Below are 13743 nucleotides of genomic sequence, written 5' to 3' on the forward strand. Positions count from 1 at the left end.
TCGATGTATACATTACATAAACACATTGCAGGTAAGGACTAGCCCATACATATACCCCTGCACATTTTGAAATGCTTTCTTTATTTAAAAGATTTTAAATTTCAAATCGTATGAGTTATATATTATCTCAGCATATTATCTTCTTTGGAAATGTGCAAGACTTATGCTCTAAAATAAATTGTTTCATAATGGATAGGTTATAAACTGTGTTGTTCAATATTCAGTTACTACTTTTTTAAAAAGCAAAAACGAAAAGAAATATTCTGCATCTCTCCTTAGGTCCACTTCTTTGAATGAATTTAGAAAATTTAATTCTATTAAGGAGTTATTTGAGGAGCAATTTTAAAAAGAATAAAAGCATAATATAGAAAGTGATATAAACAATAACTTTTAAATTCACTTATTTAAGTAAGAAATCACTAGGGTGCAGATTTACCATCCTGAAAACTTAACTTCAGGTCTTACCCTCACATCTCCTCCAAATGGAGCCCCTCTGACAACAAAGCACCTAGCCCGCTTTGTGCTCCATTATGGCAGTGATCATTTTCTTTATACAGGACTTTTTTGTTTATCTTTCCATTCCACTGTAGTTCCGTGAGGGAAGGCAGAGTCTTTCCATCTTTGAGTGATCAGAGTTACTCCAGTGCTTGAGACTGCTAAAAACATTTTTGGGGCAAATTAATTGATTCATTCATCTATTAATCAATGCATGATGCTTTAATAAGAATCACTATAAATATTTAACAAACAGTAAGAAGAACAAAACTGAGATCTATTAAAAGCTAGTTAAGTGCCCTCTGTTAAAACTTTCTGGACATGTTTGTCTATATCTTTCATTCTCTAATTATCTTACATTATTTCACATTTTCTATCAATGATTACTAATAAAAACATACAACAATCTACATATAATATTTAATTATGTGTGATATAATAAGTTTTTATCTAACTTATACATAATGTATATATATATGTATATACACAGAGAGAGAACTTATAAAAATACAATCTCTAAAAAAAGAAACAAAATGTCTTGTAACTCTAAAAACCTAATTTATATTTCACATATGCTATAGACACAGCTCAGAAACTCAGATGTGATGCTTATGAATATGTATGAAGTATAATTAGCTTGGAAAATGCTGCTTCATCACCTGTCCTGATAGTGCTGCTGTGCTTCGGTGCCTTACCAAACAATGTTGGGGAAAGAACTTTCCAAATTCCAATGAGTTGAAACACTTCTGTTCATCCATAACATGTTAGTGCTTTCCATCCCGTTGTCATATGAAAGGCTTGTCTTTTAAACCTGGATTGTTGGTATGCTGTTCCTAACTGACAGTTGTGTGCCATCAGCTCTTTAATATTTTGGAGTGCTTCTGGAAACATGGCAATCTCTCTTGAACCAAAATATCTCCCCTCCACTGCCCTTGCCTGAGGTTGTAACTCTTTTTTCTGGTCTATACTATTACAATAGCCAATTGATGTGTCCTTTTCTTCCCACACAGCTGCACAATTCATCTTCTTGGTCTAAGGCTTTGATCATATACACCTACACAGAAACTTCCAATGGCTCAGCATTGCTTATTGTCCTGTTCCCTCAGTCTGACATTTACACTTTTTGGAAATTGACTCTCATCTACCTCACAGCTTTAGTTCTTCACCCTGCCTTTTATAAACCCTACAGTACTTTGCAACTGAAATACTTGTCGCTCATCCACACATCAAAATTCCCTGCCTCCTTGTCTTTCCTGACCTTATTGCTACTAACTCTATATCTGAGCAAGAAATGGTTGACTAAGGATCCAGGAAGAAATCACTGGCTTCCTGAAAAGCAATAAAGGCAAGATGCCCAGGAGCAAAAAGGCAAGATGCCTGGAAGCAAAGGCAAATGATATTCGTAAATGCAAGAAGATAGGAAATTAGCAGCAGGGAAGTCTAGCAGTGCATGGACTTCGGGCAGAGCCCCGCTGTGTTGCTGGAGGAAGGTGCAAGGGTCCAATGGAAGATCAATGAGTTGATAATCATCCAGTCAAACTAATCAGAAAAATTCAGAAAAGTCAGCAGTATCTAATATCAGAAATAAAAGGAGTGAAATACCTACAACTTCTGCAGAGAGTAAAGGTTAATAAGAGAATATTATAAACAACTTGATTCCAGAAATTCAAAACTTGAATTAAATGGACAAATTCTCTGAAAATCACATACTGTCAAAACTCACTCACAGATAAATTACTTGAATAGAGACAGTCTCATAGAGCGGAGGCTGGCGGCCTAGGGTGGGGTGGTGGTGAAGGGACCAGGAAAAAGGACTCATGGACAGGGACAATAGTGTGGTGATTGTGGGGGAGGGGCGGGGGGAGGTAGACAATGGTCGTCGGCAGCCGTCTGTCTCGAGAGACGATGGTGTAGCTTCTTAAGAGTCTATCTGCACCGCCGAGAATGGCTGTGCAGTCCGACTCGGGAGTGACACGGTATCTGTCTCCTCCCGTGTTGAATCGACATCTTGCGATGACGCTGGAGTGTCCTCTCCAGTGAAGCTGAAGCTACAGAGCCTGGGCAGGGTGATATGGAGGGTCTGCTGTTGCCCATGCAGCAGACCCCCCCTCTCTTCGCAGCTGAAGGATCCAAGGGAAAGACGGAGTCAATACAGCTTGGCTTCAGGTGCGCCGCAGGAGTTGCCGGTGTTGACTACAACGTCAAACCGCCTTAGGGACTCCGGCTCCGGATTTTCTGTCGGGGTTTACTCCCTTAGCCTTTCCCCTGAAGAGGTATGCCGCAAAACAAAACAAAAAACAGTTGTTTTTGTGGGATTTTAAATTTTTTTGTTTTTTCCTTCAAATGTTAAGCTAAAAGGCCTCACCCCCAACGACTATTTTACAATTGGAAATTGTATTGTTGACCTTTTTGTATTTCATGTATCTTTCAAGCTACCTGCATTCCCATCTGTCTTTCTGTCTTGTGTTGGGTCAGCTCAGATTCTAAAACATACTTAAAAAAAAAAAAAAAAAAGCAGACTTAGATAATCTCATTTAAAAAGGAAAAATTGTTCTGTAATATTCACATACGTATTCTGCTTTATTCCGCTGCCTTACGGCATACCTCTTCAGGGGAAAGGCTAAGGGAGTAAACCCCGACAGAAAATCCGGAGCCGGAGTCCCTAAGGCGGTTTGACGTTGTAGTCAACACCGGCAACTCCTGCGGCGCACCTGAACCCAAGCTGTATCGACTCCGTCTTTCCCTTGGACCCTTCAGCTGCGAAGAGAGGGGGGGTCTGCTGCATGGGCAACAGCGGACCCTCCATATTACCCTGCCCAGGCTCTGTAGCTTCAGCGTCATCGCAAGATGTCGATTCAACACGGGAGGAGACAGATACCATGTCACTCCTGAGTCGGACTGCACAGCCATCCTCGGCGGTGCAGATAGACTCTTGAGAAGCTACACCATCGTCTCTCGAGACGGACGGCTGCCGACGGGTATGCCGCAAGGCAGCGGAGGTTTTTTGGAGTCAGAGTTTTCCTTCTCTGATGTGCCCTGACTGGAAGATCGAACCAGCGACACTTAGCTCGCAAGCCGACGCTCAATCCACTGAGCCAAACCAGCCAGGGCTGAGATTAGACAATGGTATAAGGGGGATAAATGGTAATGGAAAAATACAATAAAAACTAAGCTATTAAGAAACTAACTTGAATAGCCCTATATCTCTTAGAGAATTCAGTTTGTACTTAAAAACCTTCACACACAAATTCAGTTCCAGATTACTTCACTGTTAAATTTCAACAAACATTTAAGGAAACAACAATAATTTCTTCAGAGAATAGAGGAGGAGATAATATGTCTCACCTCCTTCCTTGAGGCTAGTTAACCATACAAAAACATTACAAAAAAATTGAAATTTATAGACCAAGATCCCATATGAACAAAGGTACAAAAATTCTTGATGTTAAATCAAATCCAAACACTTATTTAGGCAAGCTACAAATTAGGGAAATATAGTGCAAATTACATATCTGATAAAGGATTTGTATTTAGATTATGCATAAATATCTTTCAAAACTTAATAAGAACAAATAGCTCAATAAAAATTGGGCAAAAAATTTAAACAGGCAATTTACCAAAAAAGATGGCAAATAAGCACATAAAAACATGTTCAACATTATTAGAAGGAAAATTTAAATAAAAACCAAAATGATGTACACACCTATTAGAATGTCTAAAATATAAAAACACCAGCCGTATGAAGAATTGGCAAAGATATAGTCAAATGTAACTCATAACTGCTGGAAGGAATTTGGAAAACAGTTTGGTACTTGCTTAAAAACTTAAACATACACCTTTCATATTATGTAGCCAGTCCACTTCTAGTGTTCTCTCCAAGATAAATGAAGGCATATGTTCATACAGAGAGCTATACACATGTTCTATTTAGGATAGCCAAAGCTAGAAATAATCCAAATGTGCAGCAACAGGTGAATGACTAATTAGATTGGGCCTATCTATGTAAATAAGAAAGGGGTCACATTTCCTTTGTAGGGAAGAAGACTTCAAGGGTCTTTTATTGTGATAAAGACACATAACATAAAATTTACCTCATAACTATCCTTAAGTGTATAGTAGTGTTAACTATATACATGTTTTTGTGCAACAGATTTCTATACTTCCATCTTGCAAAACTGAAATTCTACAACCATTGAACAAGTCCCAATTTTCCTTTTCCAGAAGCAAAAGAAATAACACACATACACACACACACATAGATAAATCAGATACACATACGACATGGGTAAATGTCAAAATAATTACACTTAATGAAAGTAGCCAGACCAAAAAAAAGAGTGCATACTGGATGATTCCACTTATATAAAATACTATAAATTGCTAACTAATAGTAAAAGAAAACAGATTGGTGTTTGTGTGGGAATGAGGGAAAGACAAGGAGGGGTAGAAGGAAGGGAGTAAAAAGAATGGATGGAAATGTGCTCTACCTTGATTGTGGTGGTGGTTTCACATTTTGTCAAAACTTACCAAATCATAAATTGTAAATATGTCAAATTTATTTATGCCTCAACATAACTTTTGACAAATAAAAAAAAAGCAAAGAAAAATGGATATGAGTCATCCTGGTTCTTCAACAATTTCTACAGCTCAGAATTTAGCCTCTTTGCATGTTATCCAGCACTTCTCCTTCTTTTCTCTCCTACTTCATTGCATTAATTTCCTAATGCATAGCAAATCAACTCTTTCTCTCTTTCCTTTCCCACTGTGCCTCACTTTGCATATCCAAGATTAGCTTTAAAATTTTGGTTGTTAAATGCTTCTCAGTTTGTGTCTGTAGAAAGGTATTCATACCTCAAGGCTGTAAGGAAAGTCTCCTCTTTCTCTCTTTTCTCTCTCTCTCTCTCTCTCTCTCTCTCTCTCTCTCTCTCTCTCTCTCTCTCTCTCCTCTCTCTCTCTCCTCTCTCTCTCTCCCCCTCTCATTTGATCTAGTATTATGAATGATCCGTATTACCTTGATGATTCAGGATTATCGTGTCAACATCAGTTATTTTACTATGATAATATTGTTATCTCCTGAAACCTACTCTATTCCTATCCAAATGGACTCCAACTTCTGAGCTTCAAAAACTCTTCTCTCCACTTGTTAGTTTTCTCTTTTTTCATTGTCAGACAGATTGTCATCTGTCACTTCTACTGTTTTCAAATGCCTATGAAGAGAGTCTTTGTCCTTCTTTTCTTGTAATTTATCTTCTCTAACTTGTTTTGATTCAGAAAACTTGTAACCAAGGAAGTAAGAATGGCATATAAATTTGTAACAAATATAGAACCTGAGTGGCCAATTGAGGCTTATTTTGTTTTGAATAAGGTGCATTGGACTTGTGACATTTATATTGGCACTCTTGCTTTTTTTTTTCCAAGATAAATAACACTTATGTGATGTTATTGTATCTAATTTCCAAGGGAAACTGTAGGACCAAGACTTTCTATGTTTTCAGTTGAAGAGACTCTTCATTTTCCCTAGAATGATTTGCCAGGATTATCCTCTCTTTTCCAAAAACACAATGTTCCTTTTATTTATGTAGATGTTTCCAATATGTTCATTTGAAGATATCATAGCATTATATAATCAATCTGTTCTGTGAGCAATAGATTATTTAAATGAAAGCTCTTGGTATAACACCTTAAGATAAATGTTACTACAGCACTATAAAACTCTGTAATCATTCCTAGTTTAATGCTCAAATAATGTGACTGATGCAAGAAAAATGTTATTAAATCCCTGCAAATGTTTTTGAAGAGTCTTATGTCTGGGGTAACCTGAATTCAGATTTATAACTTCAGCAGTGAGTTTAGCATTCTACATCTCTTCCTGCACCCTGAAATGCTTTTCCAATTTAAAATTTAACATAAGATCTTATTTGATTTATCTCTTGGTATCATATATTATGTAATGATTGCTGAGGAGCAAACACTGTTAAAATGGATAACTAGACATTCAAGTTAAACATTTTTTTTTCCATATCATTCTATTATCTTTGTGTCACCTCTTTTAATCCAAGGCTCAACAAACACACTTTGCTAGGAGATGATTGTGCTTCAGAGATTGTCATTTAGCAGATTTTGCTTTGCCATACTACTCTGAGATGTGTTTAGAAAAGGAGCGGTGTTCTTTCTCATTTCAACAACTAAGGGATAGGAAATACTCTTCCCCCTCAACACCAGTAAAATGTGCTTAGGGATCAAGTCAGAGGCTATGTTTAGATGTTAATTCACTTGACTGTTCTTCAGCCCTTGATTATACTGACCAGATATGTCCTTGCAACATTGCCAGCCACCATGCTTTCAGATACTTCCTCATCTCTTCATTTCCATAATATCATAATACTATAGTCTCACTTTGTCCTCTCCACAGTCTTAGTTACCTTGCCAGCCCCACCTTCTATACTTGTCCCTTAAATTTTTGGAATCCTAAAGGTTCTCTTCCAGGTCTTCCCTTATCTCAATAAACAGTCTACTAACTTTAATCACTGATACATAATGCTGATTTATTATTCTAAATCTGTAGTCTAGAATACTTTCCTGAAAGTAAACTCTGTAGAACAACCACCTGCTAGATAGCTCTACTGCATAATTCTGTGGTTTTGAATATGACACCCCTTTTTCTGTCCACAGGCAACAGGTCCTCAGGGTTCATTAAAGGAAGGTGCCAAAGGTTCTCTGCAGAAAAGCTTTGGGATTCTTAATGAAGCCAAGAAATTAGCAAATGATGTAAAAGGTTAGTGACCCCTTTTTGTTATTATTTTCAGGTTGATTGTAGTTGCAGTTGGTAAGACATTTTATTATATGATTAGAAAAGTGTTAATTTTTCAGCATGATTTCTATTATTATTTTTGTTATCTGGGTTTAATGCAAGTAAACTATCTCACCAGTCTTATAGTATTTTGTCTTCACTTTCATTTTGCATTGGGTAATCTTTTATCATTTTAAGCCTAATTTTTATAGCATCATTTTACCTGTATCTAAAGTTTAGTAACTTTTAAATGAAAATATGATAGAATTTTAACCACACAAAATCCCACTTTCTTCTGCCTTCAGAAGTGATAGTCATGAAGGAATGAATCAAGCAGACAGAGCATAAATGACTCATCCTCCTCTTTCTTTTTTATCTAAGTACCTTCTACCAGACTTTCAAGATTTAGCTTGAATGTTATTATCCTCTCCTGAAAACCTAACAACTCACCAGAATTACATGCCCCTTCTTTGTTCACATCTTTCTCAGAGACTTCTCAAACCACTGCATCCATGGGCGCATGTTTCATCTTCGTGAGGATATGTACACAAGATCTTTTTAACTGTACATCTAGTGTATAATATCACAGTCACTGCTCAAATCAGGAAGTAAACATAGTTTTTTAAATAAAGGAATGGTGTCTGTCTTTACTAACCTTAGAAAGAGAAAAGGATTTATAGTCATTTATATTTGTCATGCTCTAAACAAATAGTCCTTGGTCTCCAATAGAGGCTGGCATGGAATTAAAGGTTTTGTCTCTGGTACAGATGGCACCTTGATAGTAAAATGCTTTGGACTGTGTTAACACGGGTGAAACAAGACTTCCTATACACATAATTCTGTGCGGGGGATTGCTCTTATTATAACCTGAAGAGTGACTATAATGAGGCAAGACCTGTTTTCTTTTTGGATAAATTGAGTTGATCTCGTGATTTTGTGGTCTCCTTTTCCTATCCAATACCCTTGCTGGAGCTGTGACTAGGGTGAGGTAAGTAAGGTGAGTCATGCAGTTACTGGGTCAGATCTTGTGTTTCACTTAAAATTTTGATGTTTTGTTCATCATTTACATTTTTAATTAATTTTAATTTTTTAAATATCATGTCAAAATAGCTCTATCGTGAATTCTGAATTTTTTGGTGCCCCTTCAAATTTTACACCTCAGGTGATGCCTCGGTCACCTCAACCTGTTCCCAGCCCTACCTTTGCCTCTACTTCCCGACAGATACTGGTATTACAAAAATGAAGAAAGAATTTCATTTTTAGGGATTTTTTTCCAAGGGAAAAAGGAAGCTAAGGGTAGGCATTGTAGAACAAGTTAGGGGACAGAAATGTTCATTAGTTTAAATGTCTTTTTTTGTACTTCAGGTAGTACATTATTTAAAGTAATGAAACGCACAAACTACTCACGTCATAATTCCTCCAGAAATCCAAGCCAACGCTCTGACGAAGATGGGAATGTTTTCTTGCTACGTTATGACATTCCTCTGATTTGTGGCCAATTACAGAAGTTATAAAATGGCTGTTAATCAGCGGAATGCCATATATTACCACCAGGAACTGCTGAAACAGGCCCTCCAGAGCAACACTCTTGACAGCAGCTATTAAAATAGAGATTTAGTCATTTCTCTCTCTGTGGCGCCTCGAGTTAGAAGGAATAAAAATTGTGAGCCCAGTACAAGGTATACCCTCCGTATTTCTCATTTGTTACTTGGTTCAGTTCAGTACAATCCAGTCAGTTTGTGAGCTTTAGTCACGAATGACTTAGGGCTGCTCTCTTGCCATTTTTATGTTGTCTTTGCCTTGGGAGGGACTGGACTTGCCAGAAGCAATTTGTTTGGCTTTCAGTTTTTGAATATACATTTGTTGAAAGTGAATCTGCCCTTGTGCTCATTTCAGATTTGAAGCCCGTCTACATTGCACTGATTGAATGTCTATGGAGACAAAAGTAGTTTTGTTGACGGATACGTGGCTTGGTACAAATTGATGACCAAAGGAATTAGAAGCTGAATTAATACTCTGTTTAAGATTGACAAGAGATGTGGTCAATAAATAGCAAGCTGAGATTCTTATGCAATGTGAACAGGGCAAGGAATGAAACTGAGGACAGTATATTACACGTCTGAGGATACTAAGATTTTACAATTATGTATCTTATCGTATATAGAGTAACTCTTCACTTTTACTTACTCCTTCATTTATCCTGAATGTTTGTCTTTGCCCAAATTAAGTGAAATTATTTAATTACTTAGGAATAAACAGATAACACATCTCTGAAGTGGATGACACGTGAAATAAAAACGTCTATCCCCAAGCCCAAGAACAGTGAGTCAGTGGATTGCATCACACGTGCTGATGCCCAACACAGAACAGCACCAAAATTGTTTCAACATTAAATTTTTATCCAGGAAATCAATACTTCCCTGCTATCCTGTGATCCTTCAAACGCTCGGTCATTCAGTTCAGACAGTTATATCAGAAAGGTTCTGTGATTATGAATGTAATATACTTGCAATTATTGACCTGTTAAGTTTCTATGTTATTATTTTAGATGAGAAAAAAGAAAATAAACAGAAATACTGCAGTGATGTTAAACCAAAGTATGATACAGAGCTTGAATTTTTTCTAAAGCATTCTCTTATAATTAAAGGTACACTCCTATTGAATTCACATACTGCCACTTCCCAGAATCAGCCTTTCCATAGATAAACATGTAAAAGATAAACAAGATCTGCCCTGCTAATTTTTTTTAAGTTTTTTTTTTTTTTTTTTTTTTTAATATATGTGTGAAATCAAGCTTGGATCTTCAAATCTACCACAGTTCAGGGTACCAAGTGATCTTCTTTTCATAGAAATTGCTGATTCCTGATACAGAATTGAGTTCCTCCTTTGGAGTGTGAATAGAGAAAATAAAAAATAAAACAAGGTCAGACTCATTTTAGGAATTAAAATGAGAAGTGGCAAAATAGTGGCAAATGTGGAAGGGAGGGAAATACTGAAACCAACACATACTTGTCTTACTTAAAGGTGTTCAAATTCACTTTCTTTTAGAGTACTTTGCAGGCCAAAACAAAACAGACCTGCAGACCCACAGGCAAGCTTTAGAGCTTGTCTGAGAGGAACCATATGCAGTGTTGATGTCTGGGCATTTTGATTTCCCATTCCCCTGGCTAAAGAGAAGACTTCCCTGTCCCCTGGTATCTTAAGTCTTTGAACATCCTGCCATCAGACAAGTGCCCTTTCCTCCTCTCCTCTGGCTTCTTACTATGATGCTCTAGCAGGAGGAAGAAAATATTCAGTTGCACCTAAACAGTTACTGAGGGCCAATCATACCCTGGGCTTATGTTGAACAAGATCTAATTTGGCACTTTTGGATCAGGACAGGGTTTTTCAGTCACATGCATCTGTATGAACACAGGTCCCATTAAGCCATCTCAGAGGTCCCCAGGCATGATCACTCTAGTATACAAGTCAGGAAAAAAGAGGCAATCAGAGATATGATATGTCCCAAATTCATGACAGTAACTGAGGAATAACATGAAAGAGGGCGAGAAGTACAGAAATTGGAAAGAGTGCATGTAGCAGCCTCATCAAATCTATTGACAGGTGTCCAGGCACAGGAATGCAGTTTTCAATTTTGCCCAGCTTTATCCCTTGCACAGCTGCTGTTGCTTCTGCATACATCCCAGGAGCCTGCGCTGTATTGTAAGGTTTACTTCGGGTGCAGGCTCTACAGAAATCTCAATGTTAAGAAGAGAAAGAACTATAGACATGGATGAAAAATTATAAGGAAGTGACTTGAGGGAAATTGTACCTCTTTATGTTCTTAAAATATCCAAAGATAAAAATACAGTATAATATCATGAAATTAATAAATTATAAAGAGTAATTGTATAATTTTGTAAAGTTGGCTGCTTCTGGTATGTAAAAACAATCATGTAAGTTGAAAAAATATTAACAATATAAACTACATGTATGTAGTGGAGCCAATACATTAGCCCAGATTAGTCTGGCTCCAAAGTTGGGGCTTTTAAATACTGCTGGACAAAAAACACTGGGTTTCTACCATAATTCAGAAGCAGACACATTAACATTCATGGCCCTAACAAATGTTTGATAAATGAATGAATAAATGGATAAATAACTGAAGGTATAAGGAGTCTCTTATCACCAGGCAGGTCAAAATCAAAGTTTTCATAGAAGCTCATATAAATCCCTTGCCTATTCCAAACTTTTTGCTTCAGAACAACTGGGAGAATCATGGCAGAGATTAATCTATTCTCCAAATCAGAAAAGCGCCTCTAGAACAAGAGATGAAGTAACATGTGTAGGAAACAAGTTAAGTGGATTAATTAAATTTTGTTTTACAAAGAAATCCTAAATAGAGAATATTTCTGAATATTTCTTCATCTTTGGTAAAGAAACAAATAAGTGATGATGAGCCTATACAAGTAGTCGTTCATAATAAGACAAATCTCATGGGAATGAAAAACTTCTTTGCAAGTGTTATCTAGATGGCAATTTGGCAGCTGATTAGATTGAAACAGAAACTTTCAAAATTAATAGCAGGTCTACAAATTTCACCCGTGTAAATGAGGAATTCTCACAAGATATTTATTTGTGCCCTGTTCATATTAAGAAAAAATAAAGTTGCATTTGAAGAATTTAATTAGATGATTTTGAATAGTCAACTAAAATATTTCCACTAAATCTGAAAGTGTCACTCTTATATTTAGTTGAAAATGAGGGATATATGCATGTGTTTTGAAAATATAAAAGGGAAATTTTAAAAAATTAGTTCTGGACCATGCAGTTTAAATAAAGTAGGAAGTGAAATATAGATAACATTATTGAGAACTGGCCAATACACCAGGGCAGTTATCAAACTAATGTGAATTATCAAACTACTGTGAATTATTTTGTTACAATTTACTAACTGCCTGTGATAAACCCAATACTTTTTCGTGTATCCTATAATTTACTTCTCATATCAATCATGTATTTGATACATGTAAAAAGTAAGGGATGGAGGTGTTTGAACTCACATCTTCCAACTCTACAAACTATATTGATTTCATGGCACCACACTGCTAACTAGAATTTTGGAAAAGAAGACACTATTAATGACCAAAGAAATTATTGGTGACAGCTTTATTTTGAGATATTACACGGAATAGTTCAACGTTACTAGTTCTAGTTCAACTAAACTCTAATTCACATTTAACACAGTGTTAAGAACATGGAAAACATGTGCAAATGCATATTATAAGTGGAAGCAACTTACAACTCTCTCTAGTGAAGTTCATTCTAAATATGTCTATCTTACGCAATGTCAGAGGTTACGCAACAAAGGGAAATGGTATTGTCAGGCATGTCCACTGCCTACCTTTGCTGCCCTGCTTTTCTCCCCCTCACTTTATGAGCTCTGTCTCTGTCAAACCCAGTTCTGCATATTGGTCTTTCTAATGTGTGCAGAAGGATGAGAATGAGGGGAGAGCCAAAGCTCAAGCTGTTGTGTAGGTAGTTTTTGAGGTTCGGTGGTGTGATGCCTTCAGAGAAAATAAAGAGAATAACTTAGCTACAGCTAATGGGCATGAGAGTTGGAGAAATAGAAGAAATTCTACAAAGTGTCACTGTGGATTATAAATTGGATCCTTTTCTTGGCCTCCATAAATTGCAGGTAAAGAATTAGGTTGGTTTCTTTTTTTAAACTATCAATAATTCTGTTTCTTTGGCCACATTACAATTAAAACTGGACCTCCTACATTTTTCCTTACATTCGGTTATACCTACACCCCACCTCATTTATTTTTTCATTTAAAGCCAGCCTCAAATGCTTATTTTTCTAGGTTTTCATTGTTATCGTTTTGTAAGTTGTCCATTTTAAAATCTGTAATTCTTCTCTGTACACAACTTCTACTTGCCTATTTCTGTTGACAGAGCTATAGAGTGTTTAGACTTGGTTTGAGAAATTCTAGAAACTACTTCAAAAAATTACCAGAGTCTAAGAAAGGATAAATTAAGAAGGAATCAGAGTCAAATAACTGAAAGAGGAATCAAGCCTGTCAGAATATTTATATTTTGATTTTTAGTACAGAATGCAGAGGAGCAAAATTACTACGTTGGCACTTAAAGGACAGCATAGCAATGTTCTGCAGATCAATCTTTCTTCAGAATAATTGGTGTAATTCTAATTTCTCCAGTATTTTCTGTGAAAATACATAAAATAGTATCAACAAAGTGATGCTGTTTAAATGAATGGTTTTCTTCACTGCACATGAATATCTTTCATGCCAGAACATTTTGAATACTTCATTATTTTAAAAATCAAATCCAATCAAGAAGCTAAGAAATGAAATTTGTACCATTTCATTTCCTTAATTGATGAAGACTTTCAAGTTAATATCAAAAAAACAGTCCTTTAACTATTCTCAAGGAATTCATATAGATATCACAGTTAT

General features: G+C 36.3%; 1 protein-coding gene across 1 annotated transcript in view; it reads left to right on the forward strand.

The window, feature by feature from the left end:
• Nucleotides 1–13743, forward strand: part of LAMA2 (laminin subunit alpha 2) — a 521547-nt gene that overhangs the window by 433245 nt on the left and 74559 nt on the right. The window contains exon 41 of the mRNA XM_090279831.1: nt 7168–7270. Coding sequence (XP_090135957.1) covers nt 7168–7270 — 103 coding nt within the window. The remainder of the gene's footprint in view (nt 1–7167; nt 7271–13743) is intronic.

The sequence above is a fragment of the Furipterus horrens genome, unplaced genomic scaffold, assembly GCF_987537825.1.
Source record: "Furipterus horrens unplaced genomic scaffold, mFurHor1.1.pri manual_scaffold_6, whole genome shotgun sequence".
Classification (NCBI taxonomy): domain Eukaryota; kingdom Metazoa; phylum Chordata; class Mammalia; order Chiroptera; family Furipteridae; genus Furipterus; species Furipterus horrens.